The following is a 26,242-nucleotide window of genomic DNA, read 5'->3' as shown; positions in this document are numbered from 1 at the left end:
CTGCAGAGAAATGGCGTACATGGCTGTGGGGAAGGAAATTCATGTTACGCACCGACCATCAAGCTCTTACTACTCTACTCAGCAGTAAAGGTAATAGCCGTGCGGGTTTGCGTGTTGCCAGATGGTCTGCACGTTTACTGGAGTTTAATTATGACGTCGAGTACAGACCTGGCCATATGAACAGTGTTGCTGATTGTTTGTCAAGAATGCCACTCCCTAACACTGAGCATAACTATGCTGAAACAATTGAATCCGTTGCTTTGATCTCATTTGCTTCTAGTGCAATCTCCAAGGGTGATTTCCAGACTGCATGCAACAACTGCCCAGTGTTGACTAAACTCTCTACGTATCAGCAGACTGGCTGGCCAAAATACAAGAAGGATGTCGACCTGCATGTACAACCCTACTTTCCAATCCGGCATGAGCTTGCTGTAGTGGAGGGATGCGTGGTCAGAGGTACACATCGTCTTTTGGTCCCTGAGTCACTACAGAAAAAACTCATAGACCTTGCGCATGAATCACATCAAGGTATGGTTCGTACCAAGCAGCGGCTTAGGCAACTGTACTGGTGGCGAAAATGGATAGCCAGGCTGAAGCTCTGATACGGGACTGTTCCACATGCAAACAGAATGATAAATCAGCTGTTACACATGCTGCACCGCTCAAACCTGTTGCGTTGCCATCATTTGCATGGGAGAAAGTTTCTATCGATATTGTAGGACCATTTGAGACTGCACCAGCAAACTGCAGATATGCCATAACGCTGGTTGATTATTTCAGTAAATGGCCGGAGGTTGCTTTCTCAACCAGAGTTGACACAGCTGCTGTCATACAGTTCCTGACTTCAGTCTTTGCCCGCGAAGGAAATCCAAAATAACTCGTCTCTGACAATGGACCTCAGTTTATTTCTTCTGAGTTTTCTGAGTTTCTCAGGGAGAGAGATATACGCCATTTCAGATCTGCTGTGTATCATCCACGGGCGAATGGAGAGGTTGAGAGGTTTAACAGGGTCCTAAAAGATTGTTTGCAAACTGCTTCAATTCAGGGAGAGCCTTGGAAATCATTCACTCAAACATTCCTTATGAACTACAGGAGTACCCACATGCTACCACGGGTGTTACACCCTCAGAGTTGCTCCATGGTCGATACATGCGAATAAAACTACAAATCATGGACTATCCGGTAAAATACACAGACAAAAACATACTACGACAACGTGTGAAAAGGAAACAAGACAAAGTCAAACAGTACACTGATGCCAGGAGAAATGCAAAGTCCTCTAGACTCCAACCTGGAGACCTGGTGCGGATTAAGAAACCCCGGAAAGTAAAGAAAGGTGACCAAAAGTTCACACAACCAAGATCTGTTGTGCAGAAGAGAGGTGAGGATTCCTATCTCTTGGATGATGGTAAAATATGGAATGCTTCACGTCTTGCTGGAGTGCCAGAAACGAGTGGTGCCGACACTTACAAAAAGCAACAATCTGCATCACAAATGGTTAACCCTCCGAGTGTGCCATTCAGGTGTACTAGAATAAGGCAGAAACCTATCTGGACTAAGGACTATGTTTTACATGAGTAAGGAAATGAAGAGTGATTGAACTGTTAAAATAATTGAGTCAAGAAGATAGAAAGTTAAAAATATTTTCTTCATTTAATTGTGATTCCCAGTACCTGTTTATTATAGGCTTATACATGTTTCTGTTGTTTAAAGCCTGCTACATTCTTTCTGAAAAGGGGAAGATGTTGTGTCTGAATAATTGTGCTACTTTGAAGGCCTCCCCTAGATGGCACTGTTGAGGTACTTGTTCGAGGGGGAAAGAGTAAGAAGGAGGAGAAGTTAAGTAAACAAAGTGTGGTTCAATACTGCTTGTTTTTCTGCTTCTTTATTATATTGATTCCCAACATAACAAATATTTATAGCATGCATTTTTAATTCACAAATAGTTACGGTTACACTATATTTTAAGGTGTTCTTGCTACAGTGTAATTATATATTCAAGTATTGAGTTATATCATTTAACTACATGTACTTACTATATAGGTAAGGTCAGGATTAGGGTTTGATTTAGGGTTACTTGCATGCAATTATGCATAATTAATTGTTATTATAATAGTAAGTACATGCAACGTGTAACAAGGACACCGTAAAATAAAGTGTTACCATATTTATTTCTAAGCTGCAGAGGTCCTCTCTATGATATAATTTCCTGTCTGGAGAAAAATTAGCATAAAAGTATAAATTGCATTTGACTTTAAGCACATTTTTGTTTTGTTTTGTATGATGAACAGTATAAGGTCCATTGCAATTGATGTAATATTTGGTTTTACATTGAGAAAAAATTGAGAACCGCTGCTTCCAAGTTTAAACAATGCATACTCATTAAATGTCTAACTATATGTACTATGCTATAATTAACAATGTCAGATCATGACAACAGACTGTCTATGTACTGTGTGCAGTTGCTGAAAACCATGTCAAGATTGTTGGAGGATATGAATGCGAGCCTCATTCCCAGCCCTGGATGGCGTTTCTGAAAGCGAGTTTTCACCAATGCGGTGGATTTCTGATCAATCAGAACTGGATCTTGTCAGCCGCCCACTGCTACGACACGTAAGTAACCTCCATGTCTAATAGTAAAACAGTTTAATTAGGCCCAACTGTTAAAGCTGGAATGCGTAATTTCTGCACCACTAGCTATAGCACATCTGTCTATTTCAGCTGCTTGACTCAGCAATGATGAGTTAACTGATTCCATGTGTTGGGGGTGAGGCAGCCACAGCTTGTCTGAATGGGCAAAACTTGTATCCACTTAAATGCTAGAACTCTTTATAAACTGAATCGGTAAATTTAAGTTTTACAGTGTATTCACTGTTAATAAAATATACAATATGCTTCAAATAATTGTTCATATATATTTATATAAATACACTACTTTATTAGTTTTTTTCCACAACTATATCACTTTGTCTTGTCACTAAAGAATAGCACTGACAGCAGCAATGGTTGTCCCCTCCACCATGATTAAAGTTTATGGCCCGCCCAACTTGGAAACTCTGGTATCAAAATTATTTCCATTTCCCAGTAGTAAATACGACTTGAGAGGCGTTTACATCTAATTTCCAATTAGGAAACTTGTCTTTACGATAATTCCGATAGCAAATTAAGGCAGCATTAATCAATATTCAAACACAATAAACATTAAGGTGTGCATTCTAGGCTAACCACCTGTGGATGTAGAGTCTGCCAATCAATATTAGAGATCCACCCTCAGGCTGAAGGACACAAGGACATTAGACCTCTGCATGTGTTCAGTCATTTGATAGTAAAACTATGGCCACTAGCAGTTAATCATAGGTTAGTCATATAGCCTACAATATGACTCAGACACCGCCCCACATAAATTTATGGTCAGGAGTTGTTTCTGGGGTAGTGGCATCTTTTTGTCTGACTCATGCAATACGGGGGATTGTAGGAAAGTATAATGAAATGGTCATTTTTGGTGGCACTAGTAGTGCAGGTAAGTTCCTCACATGAGGGAAAATAACATTCAGGTTTGTGAGTAAATAATGAACTTATTTTTGTTAACATAATATCTCTGTTAGCCGCATAGAGGTCCGTCTGGGTAAACACAACGTTGCCGTGGATGAGAGAAGCGAGCAGTCCATCCTGTCTGAGCGTGCCATCCGTCACCCGCAGTTTAACTATGCCACCCTTGACAATGATATCATGCTGATCAAGTTGAGCAAACCTGCGACTCTCAATGAGTTTGTGAAGCCTGTGGACCTGCCCAGAAGCTGTGCTCCTCCAGACACCATGTGCAGAGTCTCCGGCTGGGGAGTCACCATGAACGATGGTGAGTTCATCCAGAGTATCTTCATATTTACGGCTCAGACAGATGCTTTATAGTTTTCTGGTTATTATAGTGCTTGGTGGTGGTTGCACCACATGGTTTGGAGTTTGACAAACACTTGACAAACGTTTTTCAAATATCCGTGAAGTAGTTTTGTTAAAGTATGTTTTCTGAGAAATAATAAAATAAGACTATTTTAATGGGCCTTTTTTCTTAATTATGACACTTTTGAATTTAAGAACAGACTAAAATGTCATTATTTACTGAAAATGCAACACACTCTCATGATTAAATGGTGACTAATTTGTACGGTCTGCTGAAAATGAAAAAATTGTCAAATTCATGAATTTCTTTATAGCGGTTGATTCTGATAAGCTGCAGTGTCTGAATCTTTCCATCATCTCCGATCGTGACTGTAATAAGTCCTACCCTGGCCTAATCACTGCCTCCATGTTCTGTGCTGGATGTCTGGAGGGAGGAAAGGGCGTTTGCCAGGTAACAGATGATAGACACAGTACTACACCTTTCAATGCATTAAATCAAAGACAGACATTGCATTAGTTATTGGTCTCCAAACATGGTTGCTGTTTTATAAAATATCTTTTTATTTATCCTCATTCTCATCCTGCTCAGGGTGACTCAGGTGGCCCTATGTTATGTGATGGTGACATTCAAGGAATTGTGTCAGCGGGCGGCCACCGTTGTGCTGCGGAAAATCAGCCTGGTATCTTTACCAAGGTACGATAACAACTGTACAGTTTAAAAGCTTTTTCTATCTATCTATCTATCTATCTATCTATCTATCTATCTATCTATCTATCTATCTATCTATCACTAGTAATGCATAGAAAATAGCCTAGGCCTAGGACATGCTAACAGCATGTTAAAAAATCTTCTTCATCTTTTTCTTCTTCTTCTGTGAATTCATCAGAGCAATATGCTAAATCTTGCTAGCAAAACATGTTAGCAATGTACGAAATCAGGGGTAGGCAAGATCAGTCCTGGAATGCTGCTGTCCTGTAGAGTTTAGCTCCAACCCTAATCAAACACACCTGAATAAGCTAATCAAGGTCTTCAGAATTACTAGGGCTACAGGCAGGTGAGTTTTTTTTTATTCAGGGATGGAGCTAAACTCTGCAGGACATCGGCACTCCAGGACCAACGTTGCCTATCCCTGTACTAAATCATGCTTGCATCATGTTAAAACAAGTTATCAAAATGCCAGAATATGCTAACAGTGTGTTAATTGTAGCAACTTGTTAAAACATGCTAACAATGTGCTAAAACATTTTAGTAATATGTTAAATCACGATAGCAACATGCAAGCAAAATGTTGAAACATACTAGCAACTTGTTGAAACATGCTAGCAACATGTCCCTTCAAACAAGCCTGTGCTGGCCCTTTACAGGCCCACTTAGGGCTAGCCTAAGGGCCCCCAGCAGGCTGCCAGCACAAGACCACTGAGACTTTTTTCATTGGTAACATGTTGGCCCCTTAGTGGTGGCCCTGCACGGACAGCCCTCACTTAGCCCCCAGGAAGCCGTGAGGCTCACACTATTAATCTACAACAGGGGGGTAGGCAATGTCGGTCTTGGAGTGCCACTGTCCTGCAGAGTTTAGCTCTAACCCTAATTAAACACACCTGAACAAGCTAATAAAAGTCTTCAGAATTACTAGGGAAACAGGCAGGTGAGGTTTTCATTTTTAGGGTTGGAGTTAAACTCTGCAGGACAGTGGCACTCCAAGACCGACATTGCCTACCCCCCTGTTGTAGATTAATAACAAGATCGCCACTCCTGTCTCTGATCAATCAATCTGGTTCACTATAAATACTTTTCGGTCTTTGGGAAGTCTTTGGGAAAAACTACATCAATATGTACATTAATATACATCTGAAATGGATGCAGTCACCACACAACTAATGTCTGTAATGTCAAAAATGTGCATGTTTGATATTTAGGACTCTTGATCGGGCTGCCTCTGACGTGATACCCATGATAGCCAATGAGAGCGAGCAAGCGTCACCTACCAGATGTTGCGTGCTGCTATAGCTGAAACTTGGCAGCCACAAACATGCCACAAAAGCAGAATACATCACCCATATTCTTTTTTATGCTCTGTTTTTCACTGTGAAACTGAACGTGCGCCAGGAGAGCCAGCTGACATCATTGATTGTCCTCTATTTGTTTTTCTTCTCTAGTCACGTTTGATCTCGCGAGTCTCCGTGAGATCTCGTGTGACTGTGAATTCGTTCCTGCAATCTTCAAGTGTGTGGTCTCGCGGTCTGGTCAAATTGTCTAGTGTGCTCGTTCAGAGGATTATAAGGCTAAAAATCGGTTGAAACTGTCTTGATGTCTGTGGTCTCCCATGGTTTTAATATCGGTTAAGATTTGAAAATCGTCTAGTATGTGGCCAGCTTAACATAGTCTGAGTTTTTCTAGGTCTGTCTGACTTCAAACCTTCAAAAAACTTCAACCTCAAGTTTGTTATCAACTTTTCTCGTCGATCTTATTAAAATGTTGCATTTGGTCTGCACTGTATTCCCGAACAGTATAACCTACTTATTAAAAATAAGTAAACTGCACTCAAAACTGCAAAAAAGTTAATTCAACTTTAAACTTTTAGGTGTGTTCAACGTTTTGGCCGTTTTAACTACCAAAAACTCAAATAAAATAAGTAAAACAGACTTAATCTTATAGCCTCATCTTCGCCTGTTGGTGGCGATAATGAGCTTTATTGCGTTCCAATATTCCAATTAAACAAAGAAGAGTTTCTACTCCGTGCACTTTATTTGCCTATTTTAAAACATACTAGGTTAAATCTCTCCAAAACAGAACGAGTCAACAGGTAGACTATCATGCCATGTCAGTTTATTTAATGTTTTACACAAATGACTTGTAAATTCGTTTTACTCTGTTGTTAATTTTTCATCTGAAAATGAGCGCTCGGATTTGAACTTCGAAGCCTGCGTCAACTGGTGAGTTTTGCGTTTATCTCCAACTGTGAACAATAGACCTCAGATTGGTTATGTCCATAGTAATAATGTCGATAATAATATAATCGTTCTTACTACGTGATGTTCTCGGTGTAAAAACAAAGATAAGTGATTTCATTGTAAACACAAAAGTGCATTTAACAAAGTTTTAAAATACTTGTTGTTTTGCCATCCGAACTCGTCCTACAAAATGGCTGTTAAAAACCACTGTTGCGAGTTATCTGAGCGACTTTATCCGCTTGAACGAGCATTTTAATATCTTTTACTTTTTTTTTTAAACACAAGTTTGCAAAATTCACGAATCTGCGGCCGATTGGACACTGCTGTTACACGCAAAAAGTCACCAGTTAACGTGAAAACCAGAAAACCCGCCAAGTCACGCAGGATTCGTCGCTTCAGTGTGGTTCTGTGGAATCTTTCATCATCTTCATTGCTTCTGTGGTTGCTGCAGGTTTTTTATCAGCTATTATCTGGTAAGTACTTTATAAAATCATTTTAGAAAATATTTCAAGTACTGTGCATCATAATGTGATGGTATATTCATCAAACTGAAACGAGTTACTTGTTGCATATGTAGCTAATAGACCTAATAAAACGATCAGATACGCTTTACACTGCAATGTTATTTGTAGTGTGATTAACTAAATTTAAACAATATAGGGACAGTATTGATATATGCACGAATTAAATCCTAGCAGATGTGTAGAATTAAATTAGCTGTAATTGAAGTCAAATGTTCCCTATTCTGAAATTGTTGTAACGCTATGTCTTTGACGTGTCTCTGCCTCACTATTAATGTTTTTGTTGTCTTTTTCTACACAGTTTAAAGTTTGACACCAGAGCAAATGTGCAAAACTTACATTTTGGAATTTGGGGCTGGAGATACATTTGTAAGACTAACTTTAACTCCAACTGATTTCAGAAGTTGGCATAGCTCAGTGTGTTCTCATTTTCAATGTGTGGTCTTTTTCATGATTTGGATTTGAGTGATGGATTGGAAGTGCAGGTTATGCGATTCCTCCTCACCTACCGAGCAGGGTTACTTAGGCATTATGGTTTGCATCATAGCCATTTTTCAAAGGTTAGCCCTTTACCATGTCTCTCGACTCATGCATTTGCACATTTGTTTCATTTAATGCGCAAAAAATTCATGTGTCACGATTTCATAATGAGAAGGATAAGATACAGTCATGTGAGGAAATCCAATTGGTGTACACATGTCCTTTATGTGGCTTCAAGCTACCTTTTTCAGAGAAAAATCTATTTGGTCATTTAAGAGGACATTTGAGAAGTCATGAAATGGTAACATGTCCGTATAAGAATTGTAGGTATACCACAAATGTCTACACCACTTTTAATTCCCACAAAAACAGGGCCCATGGAGTAGATGTTAATTTAGATTGTTTGGATCTTTTTGAGGATGTAGTTGCTGCAGATGATGGCGGTTCTGCAGTTGTGGAGCCTCAGTATGAGGATCCTGCTCAATCTGAGAGTACAGACATATTGGATGTTGTTGATGATATACAGTGTGACACAGGCCAATTAAAAGCGCAGCTACAACGCAATTTAGCCTCTCTGTTTTTGAAGATGCAGGCTATACTTCATATTTCAGATACAGCTGCGCAGGAAATTGTAGAACATTTGTGTCAGCTGTTTTCTTTGTCGAGACCTCTGCTGAGAGAAGCAGTTAATGATGTATTACAGAGACATTGCAATACTGTGAGTGTAGCTGCTCTTGATGAAATTGTTAGCGTTGTTATGGACAATAATGTTTTTGTCAGTGCAACTGCTAAAGGAGCAGAGTTATCCTCAAAGAAGCGACGAAAAACCTTTATTGAAAGTAACTACCCAGTGGTTATGCCGTATCAGTATGTTGTAGCACCTGGGCGCACAGCTGTTTACGTCCCTATACTTCCAATGATTCAGTTGTTGTTTAAACATACTGATGTACTTGTCAGAATTCAAGAATCACATTCTTCACAATCCAGTCAATACACAAATCATCGAGATGGTTTGTATTTTCGAAAATAAGCTGTTGTCCGCATCTGAGGAGTTTAAATTGCCATTGCTGTTTTACATCGATGAGATAGAAGTTGCAAATCCATTAGGTACTTCAAGGAAAATACACAAAATCTGTTCGGTATACTGGGTACTGGCTGATCTACCTAGCAAATACCGTTCAGCTTTGCATGTAATACAGCTGGCAGTGCTGTGTAAAGTTCCTGATGTCCAGACATGTGGCTATGAAAGTGTGCTTGGCCCTTTAATGCAAGACATATGTACACTAGAACAAGATGGTGTGTTCATTGAGTCTCTTGGTCAATCTGTTAAAGGCACTGTTCTTTTGTTGCAGCAGATAATCTTGCAGCTCACGGATTGGCAGGCTTTGTACAGTCATTTCGTTCTGAGTATGTGTGCAGATTCTGTCTGGCAACTCAAGACCAGTTTAAATCGCAGGAAGTTGCTGAGGGTGAATTCAGTCTGAGAACTAAGGTAAGTCATGATCTGCATGTCCAGAATGTCTCAAGTAGAACTGGGGAAAGTATCTGTGGTGTGAAAGCAGACTGTGTTTTGAAACAAAAGCTGCAATATTTTCATCCCATCACTGGTTTCCCCCCCGATATTCTTCATGACCTCCTTGAGGGTATTGTGCCAGTAGAATTGGCTTTATGCATTCAGGAAATGATTCGTCTGAAACACTTCACACTTGATTATTTGAACAGGAAAATTGAATCGTTCCCATATCAACATACAGATAAGGTTAATAAACCAAAACCAATTTCCAAAACTTATACCACAAAAATGACAATAGGTGGTAATGGGCATGAAAATGCTGCATTGCTTCGGCTGCTTCCATTTATGGTTGGCAATGTAGTACCAGAGGGAGATGGTGCATGGGCAGTGCTATTGGAATTGAAAGACATTGTGGAGTTAGTGCTGTCTCCAACATTTACTGAAGAGATGATTCAGTATCTACAGAGTAAAATTAGGGACCACAGGCAAGGTCTTCTTGAAGTATTTCCAGCTTTTAAGCTTCGGCCGAAGCATCACTATATCGAACATTACCCTGAGTTGATCAGATGTTTTGGACCTCTTGTACATTTATGGACCATACGTTTTGAAGGCAAGCATCGCTTCTTCAAACGGGTTGTGCACGATACACAGAACTTTAAAAATGTGCTGAAGACGCTGGCAAGCAGACACCAGCATATGATGGCTTACCATCTAAGTGCGCCAGGGTTCTTCAAACCACATTTGCAGGCATCAACAGTGACATCTGTTTTAGTTTCAACACTACCTGAAGTGGCAATACAGTATATTAAACAGAAGACTGACAGTAACACTATATACTGTGCATCTACAATCACCATTGATGGGATGAATATTTCTACTGGGGAATTTGTTCCTTCTGGATTTGAAGCAGGGTTACCTCAGTTTTGTAAAATTGAGTCAATCCTCCTTGTGAATGGTCATGTGGCCTTCCTGTGCAGGGAGCACAAGTCCCATTATATTGAACATCTAAGAGCCTTTAATTTGTGTTTGGGTGACTTGTCTGTTAAAACAATAACAGATTTGAGTGACACATACCCCCTTTCTGCCTACAGCATAAAAGGCCAGTTGCTGTTGACACCAAAGCGATTTCTACCATTACAATAAGGTAAAGATTTTTACATGATCTGGAAATCGATGTCCAGCACATCTTGTTTGAAACTATTTGTTTAACTTGTCCTTTACCTTGTTTTGTTCTCCTAGATGGCGGAATCCCAGAAACTTGTACTGAGAGTTTACATTGCTCCTGACATTGCCCACAAGATGACCCTTTCTACACGCCCAAGTACAGTAGAAGAGTTGATTACAGTGATTAAAGAGAAATTCAGACCTCGTCTTGATTTTGATTTCAGCCTCCAATATGAAGACCCAGACTTTGGGGGGGAACTCTGCTTTCTAACAGACATTTCAGAACTGCCGGAGAAAGCTGTATTGAAAGTACACAGATCTGAGACTGAAGCCAGCTCAACTGCAACTTCAGACACCGAAATACTTCCTTATAACCCGGAACGCCGCAAAGTTGGCCTGACGTGTTCCCAGTTCCTCGATTTTCATATGATGTCGAGTACAGGCTAGAAGCTGGAAATGCAATCTATGAAAACAGTGGAAAGTTCTTGAAATTAACAAAAGGCCAAAAACATGACATTCTCGAAAATATGGCCAAGGCAATGCACAGCTTTAAGGCTTACCCCAGCGACAAAGAAGTAGCTAAAGCTGCTGATGCTCTTGTTTCTCAGCACCCCTGCCTCAGAGAACCAGGAAGTCAATGTGGTTGGTATGGCTGGAAGACAAGTTTAAAGTTTAAGATGGGCAACTATCGCTTAAAACTCAGCAGATCTGGTTGTGAAGAGGTGGCTGTGAACTCAGGAAAGAGAAGCCAAAGTAACCAAGAGAGTGAGTGTCCTCACTCAAACATCAAAAAAGCTCGTCGAGCTGAGGTAAACTACCTACCCAATTTTCCAAAAGGAGAGAATGCTGAAAGCTTGGAAAAACAAAGATTGCAAATAATTGAGGAAGTGTCTAAGACCGAAAGAAACCATGGGCTGATAGAGAGACTCATGCAAAGTACCTTTGCTCTGCGTCATAAACAGATAGTGGTTGATAACCCATCACAACCAGTGAAGTCATTTTTGGAAAAGTGGCCTGCTCTTCGTTTGGAATCTCAGGTAATTTTCTCAGTTATTTTTTTTCCATTCCATATTCTTTTTTTTTTGGTGTGTGTGTTACTGTTGTTTTCTTGTTAAACATTAATGTTATGTGTTTGTATGCTTTCTTTCAGATTGCTGCAGAATTCCACAGAATTACTAATATCAGTTTGAAGAACAAGTTCTATGCAGAGCTGGACAAACATACCCTTCAATTGTTGGCTGTTTACAGGCAGAAGGCCCGCACTGGCAAGGCAGCAGAAGCACTGAGAAGAATCTTTAGTGCCTATGATCGTCTGGTAAATTTTATGTTAATTACATTTATAGTATAAAGTTAATTGTTTAATGTGCATAAGTTTTACTTCATGAGCAGACACTGCTATCTGTGAATAGTTTAAACCTGGGTTTGAATTATCTCGTTTTAAATGTCTTTCCCTCTGTCATCGTTCCTTTATCTCTATTTGTTTCCCTTTTCTCTTGCACCACTAACACAGTTCTGTCTTTTTTCAGGAGCCAAACGATATTAACAACAGACGTACAGCTGCACTTCGAGGCCTCCCTGTGTACTTGCGTGAAGATGACTCTTTGTTTTTCAAGATGTGGAATGTAGGTTTTATACATTTTAATTTTAATTTTAATATAATTTATCTGCTTATGCTCATGAAGCTCTCATGCTTTTCAGACTGAAGAGGTGGATGAGCCAGACATTGCAGATTCAGCCGTAGCTCTTGTCAGCATGGTGAATGGCGACTCAAGTTCCACTGTTCAGTTTGACCCTGCTGGGTTTGCCATTGCGCTGGAAGGTGACATTGTTCTGAGGGACATTTGCAGGTTGGCTGATGCTTTTCTTTTGATGTTTGGTTTGATATATGCATTACATCTCGACTATCCAAAAGAGCTGACCCACACCTTCAACTTCATCCAAAAAGTCCTACTAGGCTTGGTAGACTCAAAGCCACTTGCACCCAGGTTGCTGAGTCTAAAAAATGATCTCCTGATTAAGGAGTAGGAGGAATGGATGTATGTGCTCAGTACAATGTATTTTCTGTTCTTTTCCATTTTTTTGACTAATGTCGTTACACAATTTAAACACTGAGCTGAAGGTTTGAAAATTGTCAGTGACGTACAGATTTTTACGTTCATTTCATTATTCATTGGGATTGCATTCCTGGAAAACACTAGCACCCAGATTGCTGTCTAAAAATTGTTTGTTTACTTCAGAGATATTCTGCATCTCTGGATGCAAAAGAGATTTATTATTGATAAATATTTATTGACTTTGATTTCATTTGTTGTGACTAATATTGTCATAGTCTGTTGTAATACTTCTTAAATGTTACAACTTTCCAGAACACAGATTTTGTTCACTTGGTATTTAATGGGATTGCATTACTGAAAGCCACTAGCACATACTAGTTACATTCTACAGAGCTCAGGTTGTAATGCAGAGCTCAGAAAACTGTGCCCTTTGTGCAATGACTCTGATTTCTTTTAAAAGACAACAGTGTAAACACTTCTGAAATTACTTTTTGAAATGTGCTAACTTTTATATGGTATCGTCTACTTTTTATATATTGTTTTATTCTCAAATAGTTAATGTCAGTTATGCATGGATGTTAATGCATCAGGTTTGAATGGTTATTTGTTCTGCAAAATAAAATATATTTTTGCATATGTAGTTTGAAAATTGTCTTCTCTCCAAGTGTTTAAGAAATCAAATTTTGCTAATATTAATGTTGAGGTAATTTTTTTTAAAGGCTTTTTAAATTTATTTTAATTAATGAAAATAATTGTTTGTTACAAAAATGAAGTATTGTGTATTTAAAAAAAAAAAATATATATATATATATATATATATATATTAGTATTTTAATTTCTGATCAATCAAATTTGAGTTTAAAATAAACAGAAAAACATTTATTCAAATAAGTAATTTTGAGTTCATAGGTTATATGTACGTGAGTGTAATAAACTTAAAAAATTTAAGTTTATAAACTTAAAAGTTTTAAGACAATAAGTTTCATCAAATTTTTTGAGTTATCTTAACTTATCGGGGTTTACAGTGTGGATATAAAAATAACAAAACTATGTTGATATATTGAATACACCCAAAATATATTGAATACACCCTTTTATAATGGAAAAGTTTAAAAATTCTGAAATCTTTTTGATATTTCTTCGGTTAAAATGTCAGGGTAGTGTATCTGTCTTGAACTCTCAAAAATCCAATTAAAAGGCATGTGATGTTTTGAAAGCTGCAATATATGTCATAATTCTATCCAAACTATATGTCATAAATATATGTCATATTAGTGCTGGGCGGTATACCGGTTCATACCGGATACCGGTGTTTATTTTTCTTATGATATGAATATGATATGAATTTTTAAAATACCGCAATACCGGTGTTATTTAAATAACGTTCGGAACGCAACACACTGTTTGAGAGGGGTCTCTTTTCACTATTGTATTGTGGCAAGAACACAGCTGTATGTGTTACTAAGCGTGTTCTGAAGCTGTAGAACTAGTAGAACGTGATGATGACACAGAAGAACTCATCCACAATATCCACCGCGCGCCGCCATCAGCTCCCGCGTCTCACACACACGAGCGTGACTTTAGCACTATATTTAGCAACTTTCAGACCCTTTTAGCGGCTTTTTTTCCATAGAATATACAAACTGACAAACCTAGCGAATGTTTTGGATAAACCTTAGCTATGGTTCAGTTGGAAGATGTCGCCAGTGCTGCCCCGCGAGCGCGAGATCTGACTCCCTGCGCAGCGTCGCGTCTCTCTGCGTCTGTTCTGTGCAGCGAGCGGCAGAGAAGCACTGCATTCATTTGGCCATACCGCGACTGTTTGGAATTATAAATATGAGCATAGTTCGTCTGTTAATATTATGCACTTTTTTATTTTATTTTACTCAGACGCAGGCAGTGCGCTGCATGAGACAAAAAAGTAATATAGCCAAAACCACCGCATATAGCCGCTCTTTAGTATAACGTTAGATGCATGTTGATTTTAATCAGACGATGTCGCGATTATAAATGAGAATGACTCCTGGTTAACATGTATTAATGGGTCGTGTTTATAGTCACTATTTAGTGTGGAATTTTTCTACAATATTCGCTCATCATGACAGTAAAATAGGGCATTCTAAGTCAATCTACTGCAGTTTTTCCTCTCTCAATCAGTAGAAAATGTGGTTAACACCCGATCATGCATGAAAAAAATAAATACCGTCATATACCGTGAAACCGGTATAATTTTGAAAAATACCGTGATATACATTTTTGGTCATACCGCCCAGCACTATGTCATATTATATCCAAACTCTAATACTCATTATAATCTCTCTCATTCTCCACTAGGTCTGTCTGTTCAACTCCTGGATTACTGAGACTATAAACACATACCAAAACTGATCCCAGCTTCATACTGCAAATAAGGCCACACAATTTAATATACAGGTGCATCTCAATGAATTAAAATGTCGTGGAAAAATTCATTTATTTCAGTAATTCAACTCAAATTGTGAAACTCGTGTATTAAATAAATTCAATGCACACAGACTGAAGTACTTTAAGTCTTTGGTTCTTTTAATTGTGATGATTTAGGCTCACATTTAACAAAAACCCACCAATTCACTATCTCAACAAATTAGAATACTTCATAAGACCAATGAAAAAAAAAAAAAAAAAAAAAACATTTTTAGTGAATTTTTGGCCTTCTGGAAAGTATGTTCATTTACTGTATATGTACTCAATACACTGTAAAAAAAAAAAAGATTTTTGATCTTGTAAATAATGGAAACATTATTTAAGTATGTTTTACAAACAAATACTATTTTGTCTTTTTACTTAAAAATGGCATGTTTAATTCAGTACATTACTTGCAGTTTCGTGGTCATTTATTGTTCTAAAATACATATGTAAATTTAAATACAATCTCCTATGTAATATTTACTTAGTGTTCGCCATCTAATCAAATCACACCAAAAAATGAACAACTCAAGTAAAATGTACTCAATACAGCAAGATAATTGATGCGCATGCATGATAATTGTGGCGCGCACAGAGGAAAGGAAGGGAGACTTCATTTGAATCACAGTGAATTTTACCACGGTAAGTTATTAATATGCTTATTAATTAATTGAGGTATGTTTGCATAAAAGTGTTATTAAGCTATCTGCAGTCCCAGTGGTTTGTGCCGTTTCTTTTTTATCGAGTTACGGATGCTAACAGTGTTCATGTTAACAATGTTAACAGATTTATGGATAACGTTAAAACGTAATCTTAGTTTTGTTTTGTTAAACACATGGATAACAGAGTTAAATCATTACTAAATGAAGCTATTAATATAGTTGACAGAGTTTGCGATTCGCACCACCATCCGTTATTAGCAAACGGCATCTCTGTCGAAAGCAATTGTCTTAAGTTTTATATATAACGTTAATCTTGTCAGACGATTATTGTAAAAAATGAGTTTTAACATCCGTGCAAACTTTGCTCGAGGCTTTGCCCTGTCGTGTTCGAGCATTCTGTCCCAGAAAAGTTCGAGCTGCCGAAATGTAATAATCACCCTGTTTTTCGCTTATTAATCACACAGGATTAACGTTAGTTTTTAAAATGCACGTGTACAAGGCAAATATTACCTTGAACTTTATTTATATTGTTTACCTATACTATCGGGTATGGTAGCTATATATAGAAATCGATAAGGTGACTGTACTGCACACTTTTGCAATTACACAAGTCTAAATGCTTGTTTAAATAAATCTTAATTACTTAACAATCAACCTTATTTAAGTTGTAAAGCCTGTATTTTATTTCATGATGTTCTTTTACTGACCAACATCCACTTTACACGTGGTTGATATCTACAAGCAGTTTCTAATTTTTCTAATTAGAGATTCTAATTTGTTTCCATATGAGTGTTAGATAATCTAAAAAAACTTAAAAAAGTGTAGTTTAAAATATTATGTTAAATGATTCAAAATACATGCCATGAATGACACCTACAAATCATACATTTTTAATTTACATGACTGCATAACCACAGTCAATGAATTGTAAAGGTAAATTTAGTTGTAAGCGTATTTCATGTCAGTAAGATCAGTAAATTTATTTACAATTGTTAAATTAATTCTGACATGAACGTTTCTTACATTCTTTTACAGATATTGCACTCACTATTCAAGCTAATGCAAGGTAAGTTGGCAATACTTTATTACAGCACACCTCACAGATAGATAGCAATAAGTATGCATTCACATGCACATCGTTTGTTTACTGTAGGTGCCAGAGCATGAGGTGGTTATGTAAAAAATGCAGCTTTCAGTCAAACCGAAGACTACAGCTATTAAAACATTTAAGGCTCAAACATGGAAATGCAGGCCGTCAATCATCAATACCATGTCTTTATGCGGATGGTCCTTGTTCATTTAAAACATTTAATGCCCTTCAGATACACTTATCCCGAAACCACACGGAATCAGACAAACCAAGCGAGGTGCTGTCATTTAGTTGTCTAATATGCAGTTCAACTCCATTCTCTTCGGAGAAGCAATATTTTGAGCACCTTAGAAGCCATATGAGGAGGTACGAGGTAGTGACGTGTGTTCAAAAACTGCAGCTTCAGTACAAACATTTATTCAACCTTTGCGACTCATAAACACAGGAAACACAATACACACTCCATTGAAGATTTTAAAACTGAAGTCTTGATAAAATACCCAAATCCTGCTGCTTTTCAAAATGATCTAGAGGTCTCTGATCATGACACAGAACTTGATGAAACTTTGGTTGATGCAGGAGAGAACCTGCCTGAAGTTGTAAAGAAGTTTGGACAACTTCTTCTAAAGTTGCAAAGTAATTTCAATGTGTCAGGCAAGTGTATTGATCAAATTGTAGATGACCTTCAGTTCCTATCTTCCTCTGCATCTGCTCCAGTTTTGAAAGATGTTGTTGAGTCCACTTTGAAGAAACATAACTGTGAAGTACATTCAGCTGTTATCTCAGATTTGGTGAAAAATCTTTGTGAATCACACCCTTTAAGTTCAGCTCTAGGGAAAGATGGCCCTTTTTCAACATCATTTAAGAGGTCACAATTCATGAAAGCACATGTTTCAGTCGTTGAACCAGTAGAATACATACTACACAATAAAGACAACAGAACATTCCAGTATGTTCCAGTACTTCAATCGTTATTGCAAATCTTGAAGAATGTAGAGGAAAAAGACTTGGTCACTCAAAGAAAATCTGGATGTGCATCACAATACCAGTCCTTCCAAGACAGATCTCACTTCTGTAAAAATGATGAGGACAGATTAAGTCTTATTCTGTATATCGATGACTTCGAAGTGTGCAACCCCTTGGGAACTTCCCGCAAGATCCACAAAGTCACGGCCGTCTATTGGGCGTTAGGAAACTTTCCAGCATATGCACGATCAACACTAGCTTCGGGCAAAACATCCCTCGGCCGCAGTCCATGTTCGGTCACCATAAACTTTATTTACGGCATTTACTCCACAACCACAACACGAATTTACCGCGCTCACCAACAACAACACCTTTCACCGCGTCACTTCCGGTGTGTGGTACATTCCCTTTCCGTGAAGAATCTGTCATTGTAAATTTGTTTCGGGACTGGTAAAAGTGTTTTGCGTCTTGTTAATTTGTTTTCTAAAATGTAAATTAGTTTCGTCCTTGGTAAAAGTGTTTTATGATAGGTAAAAATGTTTTCCAAAATGTAAATTTGTCTCGAGCTTCGTAAAAGTGTTTCACACTTTGCAATGTTGTTTTGCACTTCCCGGCCACCGTAGAATTAGACATTTGCTGGATTCACTCAGCCAGGTAAAATGTAAAAAATGTATACAAATACTCATGTGATGATATGCTGCTTCCTGACTCTGTAAATATGTTGTTATATATAGATGTATACACATTTAATGTTCACTGCATTTTACTTCTGTTTTTAACAGCAAGAAGATAGGCTTGAAAATAGGCGAGACGTTGTGATTCGCTGCCTCCTGTCTTTCCTGGGAGAATCAGCTGAAGAGCTCATTGAAGACCACCAGGTAGTACAGTTCAATTAAATTAAAATTTATTTGTATAGTGCTTTTTACAGTGTACAATGTTACAAGGCAGCTTTACAAAAAAACACAATGTTGAATGATCAATAAATTGAAACAAATCAAAGAAAAAGTAATAATCAATTAATAGTCTAGTGCTGACTTTGTTTGAAGTCCTTGCATGGCCTGGCGTCATCATTGCACAAGTCTTGGGTCATCTAACGTCTTACTGGGAGGCGGGATCCAGGCATGGATATACAATAATTAGTGTAGCAGCTAGCAGTTAGCTAGCTACATACACAGCTACATCCATTTCTATTTTTCCTTGATTTTGGATGTAGACAGTAGTGGTTTGACTGATATACTGTATTTGTGTTATGTGGTAGATGTTCTTTTTATTCCTGAGCCATTAAACCGTCTACAAGGAAATCTTCCACAATCTTTGTTTTTGCAGAATTTTCTGCATATTTGAACCCTGTCAAGCACTGACGATGATGCTGAGATCCAAGTTTTCGTAATGAGGAAAATTGAAAGGCTTATAAACCATTGTTACAAAACTTAAAGAACACCCAGTGATGGTCAAGAAGGCAGCACCATACATTTAAATGTCAGGTGTATGTAAACTTTTGGACAGGATTGCCAGTGTAAATTGCTATTTTGTTTATATTTCTTTATATTTCTTATCTTTCATATATATTGTCTTTAGAAACCATTCAAATGTTTCCCAAAAGACATAACAATTTACACCAATTATAATTTCCAGAGGTTTACACCCTCCTGACTCTAAATGTACGGTGTTATCTTTTAGCATCACTAAATGTTTCTATCTACTGTAATAATTGTGTATGAGTCTCATCTTATTGTGTTCAATGTAAAAGTATAACTTAACATCATACAGTTACTGCTGAAGAAACTGCATATTGGGTTTAAATATGCAGAAAATGCTAAAGATACTGAAGACTAGTGGACAGTTTGTCTCAGAACAGGAACCCATTGAGGAAAATTGAAAAATTGATACTGTACAGTATTTTAACCACTTTGCACTGATTTGTGTATTTCACAGGATATCAGCAGAGACATGATTAAGGATACCTTCTCCAGTCATGTCATGAAAATCATCGTACTGAGCAGATCTGTAGAAGAGGAAGATGCCAGTATATCTGATGTCATCATTGTCATCGAGGGAACTGAGGTGCTGCTGGGATGTAAAAATCTCACAAATGCATGTCTTTCACTCATGGGCTGCGTTTACTCCCTAAACTTAAGCTATCCCCAAAGCTGAGAAACACTTTCGAAGTGTTTCAGAAAATCTTTCTTGGGCTATGCTTTAAAATTTTCTCCAAAGGTTAAATCTTTGCATAGAAAGCTTCTAATGTAATCTGCTAGTTGGGCACTACTTGCACTTATTTACACTAGTACTTATACTGTTTTACTGTTTTTGTTTTTTGCAAGAAATGTTCAACTTCAACTACAGTACTGTTTAACATAACCATTCTTATGCATTTTAAGTAATGCTATTCTGCTGGAGACCATAGATGCAGAGTTTTATTATTATTTTATTTGATGTTTTTGTTCCCTTAGTTTAATCTTATTGAAATTAAAGTTAGCTAATGAAAGGCAGCTACTAGTTTGACATTATTTGCACTTTTGTATTTGATATCTACAACTGAGGTTGTTGTAAAATGTTTATGTTTTATATGTTTATATAAAGGTTTTATGTTTAAATGTTTATGCATTTTAATGCACTATGTGGTTGTTCTAAAAAAGTTTACTGGAGTAAAATGCACTATAGTGCACCATTTACCAGAACCATCAAACAGATGCAGTTTTACTATTTTTTTATTTCATGTTCCCATCTTTAAGGAATCTCATAAAAATAAAAGTATTCAAGTAAAATGTATGTCAGTGTTATTTTATTGAACACCATTTAAATACATAAACAACATCAAATAATGTTAAAATAATATTTAAAGTAAAGGTTACTCAAAATTTTAAATAAAATAACTAGTTTGTATCTGTTGCAGATGTGCACCCCAGCAAAGCTGCGATTAGTTTTTGGAGAGAATGATGTTCGCAAATTTGTTCTGCCCTCAGGCATCGCAGTACTCTCCAGGACCTCAAAAGTATAATCCAAGAAACATTCAATATTCCAGAATGCTTTACTTTGATGTATTCCAAATGTATTTGATGTCAGTTGCTTTTAATTTTTGTCAACTGTTTTTTGATGTAACCCATTTCATCAAACCATAACTCTCAGTGAAGATTCAAGTTGAACTTTCCTGTAAAAAACGCGTTATGAAATTAATTTCAGTTAGATTGCTAATCATGCACACACAGGCTATTGGTGCTTGGACCCTGATGATTGCTAGTTTAGATGTCATAAATTAGTATAGATTAAGGGTGAATCCCATTTCTCTGTTTTACCCCTTCCCTTTCCCCTACCCTTCATCTTACCCCTAGCCCTTGTCCCTCGAAACCGAGTGGTAAGCGCTAGGGGTAAAACATACCCTATGAAATGAGACACCACTTGGTTACGGTTACGTGATAATTTAAAACACGCTCAGCTTAGCCAGCGAAGCCAAGTGAAAAAGAGTTGTGAGTAGATGATCCACTGATCTCATTTCAAGTCCAATTTCTGATTATATAGACATTATACTGTTTTAGTTTTTTTCGTAGCTTCATATCTTGCAGTATTGTAAATATCAGAAAATTTGAATAATTTACAAATCACTTTGTGCACATAAAGTTTTCATCTGTAGCAATACAAAGACCACAGACATCAAGAATCAGTGTATGAATCTCAACAATGGTGACAGTCAAGAAAATATTCAGATGAAACTCTGAACATCACAAAACAAGCTACTAAAAGTCACAACTATAACAGCATACGTAAAATAAAATAGTAAGAATAAAAGAAAATAATCAGACAATTCAGCTGCGTTGTTTATTCATGCTGCAATGCATGCTGGGATACATGGGAGAGTCTTGTACTATGCTGGTACCCAGCATGCATTGCAACATGAAGCATTTTGTTGACTGTCACCATTGTTGAGATTCATACGCTGATTCTTGATGTCTGTGGTCTTTGGATTGCTACAGATGAAAACTTTTTGTGCACAAAGTGATTTGTAAATTATTTAAATTATCTTATTTTACAAGACTACGAGATCTGAAGCTATGTAAACAAATCTAAAGCAGTACTACATCCATACAATCAGATGTTGGACATGAAATGAGGACTATCTTTTGAAATGAGAAACTCATGCTGGCTAAGCTAAGTGCATTTTATATAAACACACAGTTAAAGCAATCGGTGTAATATTAACACCAACATGTCAAGGGTCGAGCCCAGAACCCAACAAAAGGAAACACTGGTCTCTTTGATGGTGATTTCAAAACAATAAAGCATCTAAACCTCTGTTAATTCTCAATAAGAGCTTCTCTAGAAGTCTGACAGAAATAAAGTCAATCTGGTCAGTCTGATGCTGTTTGTGAAGCTGTTTAATCAGATCTTGAGAGATTTAATGTCTTCTTTTATTTCAGTTGATTTCATCTTCGGCTGTGGCTGAAGTCAGTTGTAGTTCTCGTGTTTCTCTTTCCTTCGGTGATTCTTCTTGATAACAGCAGGTGTTCATCATTAATGATCAATCATCACATACTTATCTTCTTAACTCCAGCACTGCTTCAATTCTACTTGAACACTCTGTAGTGTGGAAACACATTAACACTGAGCAGTGTGGAGACTTTACTGTGAATTATTACATAAATCTTACCTGTTTCATTCACTTATGACTGATGGATATGAATCATATTAAGTTTATTGATTTGTTTATGTTAAAACTATGTAATCTAAATGGATGGAAAATTGTAATGCAATTGAATTACATAAAATGTCAATTTAGACCGAATCATTTTTTTGAGTGTAGATGCTTTAAAATTTTCTCCAAAGGTTAAATCTTTGCATAGAAAGCTTCTAATGTAATCTGCTAGTTGAGCACTACTTGCACTTATTTACACTAGTACTTATACTGTTTTACTGTTTTTGTTTTTTGCAAGAAATGTTGTTCAGAAAACAACTACAACTTCAACTACAGTACTGTTTAACATAACCATTCTTATGCATTTTAAGTAATGCTATTCTGCTGGAGACCATAGATGCAGAGTTTTATTATTATTTTATTTGATGTTTTTGTTCCTTAGTTTAATCTTATTGAAATTAAAGTTAGCTAATGAAAGGCAGCTACTAGTTTGACATTATTTGCACTTTTGTATTTGATATCTACAACTGAGGTTGTTGTAAAATGTTTATGTTTTATATGTTTATATAAAGGTTTTATATGTTTAAATGTTTATGCATTTTAATGCACTATGTGGTTGTTCTAAAAAAGTTTACTGGAGTAAAATGCACTATAGTGCACCATTTACCAGAACCATCAAACAGATGCAGTTTTACTATTTTTTTATTTCATGTTCCCATCTTTAAGGAATCTCATAAAAATAAAAGTATTCAAGTAAAATGTATGTCAGTGTTATTTTATTGAACACCATTTAAATACATAAACAACATCAAATAATGTTAAAATAATATTTAAAGTAAAGGTTACTCAAAATTTTAAATAAAATAACTAGTTTGTATCTGTTGCAGATGTGCACCCCAGCAAAGCTGCGATTAGTTTTTGGAGAGAATGATGTTCGCAAATTTGTTCTGCCCTCAGGCATCGCAGTACTCTCCAGGACCTCAAAAGTATAATCCAAGAAACATTCAATATTCCAGAATGCTTTACTTTGATGTATTCCAAATGTATTTGATGTCAGTTGCTTTTAATTTTTGTCAACTGTTTTTTGATGTAACCCATTTCATCAAACCATAACTCTCAGTGAAGATTCAAGTTGAACTTTCCTGTAAAAAACGCGTTATGAAATTAATTTCAGTTAGATTGCTAATCATGCACACACAGGCTATTGGTGCTTGGACCCTGATGATTGCTAGTTTAGATGTCATAAATTAGTATAGATTAAGGGTGAATCCCATTTCTCTGTTTTACCCCTTCCCTTTCCCCTACCCCTTCATCTTACCCCTAGCCCTTGTCCCTCGAAACCGAGTGGTAAGCGCTAGGGGTAAAAACATACCCCTATGAAATGAGACACCACTTGGTTACGGTTACGTCATCATACACCGTCGCTAGCTGGCTGCTACGTCACCAGAGCCGACAAGTGTTGATCACAAACTTTGGATCATTTTACAAACTTGTTAAAACTGTAGACATGCATGGAGTCCATTCAAGGCTATTCTGCGGGACTGTTGTGCAAATCAGCAATGTAACGTTAGCGTCGCAAACTAGTGATTTTTTAAAAACGTTTCAATTAAGAACATGGTTGCAAATATATATGTACAGGACTGTCTAGAGCACAAAACAAGACTGTCGTAATTTTTTAATAAATTATTTAAGCCGAAAATACTTGAATACTTGATGATCTGGCCGCCATTGTTTCCGGTTGCGCAGTGTGTTCTGGGTACCCTTGGTTTCAAGTAAGCTCACGAAAATGCTTGGTTTTAAGGGGTATCTACCACTTCCCCTTAGCCCTACCCCTCGATCAAAACGAGAATTGGGATAGCCCTTACTCTCACGTGAACGCGCAAAACTAAGGGGAAGGGGTAAGACAGAGAAATGGGATTCACCCTAAGTAGGTGATTGAATGTTTGTTTGCTTTGGTGTTGCTACCCCTCACAATCCTCATGCCACCCTAAAAATAATTTTCTGGAAATAATATTTTTTCTTTTGGAAAGATGTGAGCTCATAGTTGAGGTTTGGTTTGTTCTCCTTCACCTCCACCACACTAACCATTGAGGGAGGAGCAGCAGTTGTTCACTTTACTGTCACGTAAATACATCATTATAAACACAGCTAATACCACCATTACAATAAAGAGCCATCAAAATATTGGGTAACACTTTATAATAATGTTCAGTTGTAAGGCATTTAAGTGATTAGCTAATGATGAACTAATCATTTACAAAACATTCATAAGCAATTAATAAGTGATATGCTAACAATTTAATATTATGTTTTGTTAATTCATGTACAAGTCATTTACAAGTGATAAGTTAATGATGAAATAATCCTTTACAAAACATGATTATGCATTCAAATGATGAAGTGATGTTAATTTTTTTTATCTATGTTTTGTAGATTAAGTTATAAATAATTTACAAGTGATTAGATGATGATTAACTAATCATTTACAAAACATGACTATACGTTCACAAATGATTATTAAGTAATATACTAACGATTTACAAATCTTTCGTAAGTTATCTTAAAAAATAGCATCATGAAATAATCCTTAGTAAAAGGTTAATACACTGGAAAAAAATATAAAAATTTTTTAAGGTAAGTGGTTGCAAACAACATATTTTAGTTACATTTAGATATAAAGATTTGCACGTTTATATTAATTTCAACATGTTTATGATCAGTGTTACAGAATTTGTTTTAGTAACACGCAATAAAATAGAATTATTAAAAGATAACAAGGCGGACTGTTTGAGTAACACTCTCGTCCCTGACACTTTTACTGTCAAGTTTTCACAGCTTACAGGCATCCAACTAACCGAGACCTTTAACTCTATCTTAATTATTTAAAAATAAATAATATGTGTAATATAAGCTTCATGCCTGACACCTATGTAACCGACTAAAACTAACATTTAAGCTAAACAAACATTTACAATTATGAAAAATTAAGAGATGTTAAAAATTGCTCCGAATGTTTTCTTAAAGAAGAACAGGTTATTAAGACAAACATGACAACACTCAGTTGCAGTTGTACTGCAGTTTCCTGGATCAGACCTAAAATGGTCAAAATCATCCCACCTCTCGCTTAAATTAACTACTTATCAACGTGGTTTATTTATTGAAGTGTTGTTTAGAGACGAGTACAAAGTAAATAGTGCATCCATCACATCATCCATGCGTCATTTTATAAGTAATAGTTGTAACAGAGACTCGCTTTTCATGTTGAGGCCTTGTGTCTTGCGGCCGCTTCGTAGACAGACCAGAAAGATGCTCTAAAAGTACATCACAGTTTTAGTTTAAACACTCTCATGTAGAAGGAGTTTCATTTAATTCTCTTATACTGTATTTGTTCATGTTTTCCTGCGAACACTCACGGCAAGCTCTGAGAGCAGTCTTCATCTAAAAACTGTACAAAAACAATGAAAAAGGGATACAGCGTCATCAGCTAGTGGAAACAGACCATCAAAATCAACATTAAATACTAAAAATAGTTTAGAAGAGTGTCTCCTTTCTTACTGTCACGGGATGGGAGAGACGAAGACTCAAATGCTGGCAAAAGGAATCTTCTTTATTAACAATTTACAAAATAAACAAAAACACAACTGAAACCACCCCGAAGGGGAAAAAGCCAGAGAAAACACAAGCACTGAAAACAAGACATACACGAGGCACAGGGCAGACATAAATCACAGGCATACCTGGCAAAAGTGAGACAAACGAGCCCAGAACAGAAAACACAGGGAGCTTAAGTAGGGACAGCAATCAGGAACACAGCTGGGGCAAATCAAACAATAATGAGGTGAGTGGAGTTTGGGGAATTGAATCCGGG

General features: G+C 36.9%; 1 protein-coding gene and 1 long non-coding RNA gene across 5 annotated transcripts; one reads left to right on the top strand and one right to left on the bottom strand.

Annotated features, from left to right (window-relative positions):
• Positions 1-1,178: 1,178 nt before the first annotated feature.
• Positions 1,179-20,245, top strand: LOC131530482 (trypsin-2-like). 4 transcript variants are annotated; one of them, XM_058760769.1, is made up of 9 exons: positions 1,179-1,577; positions 1,714-1,838; positions 2,463-2,613; positions 3,606-3,856; positions 4,212-4,348; positions 4,487-4,591; positions 9,203-9,342; positions 10,455-10,507; positions 10,603-10,903. In XM_058760769.1, exons 2-7 carry the CDS (start codon positions 1,787-1,789, stop codon positions 9,332-9,334), a joined length of 828 nt encoding a protein of 275 aa, XP_058616752.1. In that variant the 5' UTR covers positions 1,179-1,577; positions 1,714-1,786; the 3' UTR covers positions 9,335-9,342; positions 10,455-10,507; positions 10,603-10,903. The 4 variants fall into 4 exon arrangements, with proteins under 4 accessions (XP_058616752.1, XP_058616755.1, XP_058616754.1 ...); XM_058760772.1 differs by lacking the exons at positions 9,203-9,342; positions 10,455-10,507; positions 10,603-10,903 and adding exons at positions 16,724-16,754; positions 18,527-18,622; positions 19,680-20,245 and having other exon boundaries at positions 1,179-1,838; XM_058760771.1 differs by having other exon boundaries at positions 1,179-1,838; positions 9,206-9,342.
• Positions 20,246-25,569: 5,324 nt separating this feature from the next.
• On the bottom strand, positions 25,570-26,235 carry LOC131530488 (uncharacterized). Its single transcript, XR_009268405.1, has 3 exons — positions 25,930-26,235; positions 25,788-25,819; positions 25,570-25,685 (listed from the first exon to the last, which is right to left on the bottom strand). It is a non-coding gene; the product is annotated as an uncharacterized LOC131530488 (long non-coding RNA).
• Between the last annotated feature and the right edge of the window lie 7 nt (positions 26,236-26,242).

The sequence above is a fragment of the Onychostoma macrolepis genome, chromosome 22, assembly GCF_012432095.1.
Source record: "Onychostoma macrolepis isolate SWU-2019 chromosome 22, ASM1243209v1, whole genome shotgun sequence".
In the NCBI taxonomy this organism is placed as follows: Eukaryota; Metazoa; Chordata; class Actinopteri; order Cypriniformes; family Cyprinidae; genus Onychostoma; species Onychostoma macrolepis.
This window is presented reverse-complemented; position numbering and strand designations above follow the sequence as displayed.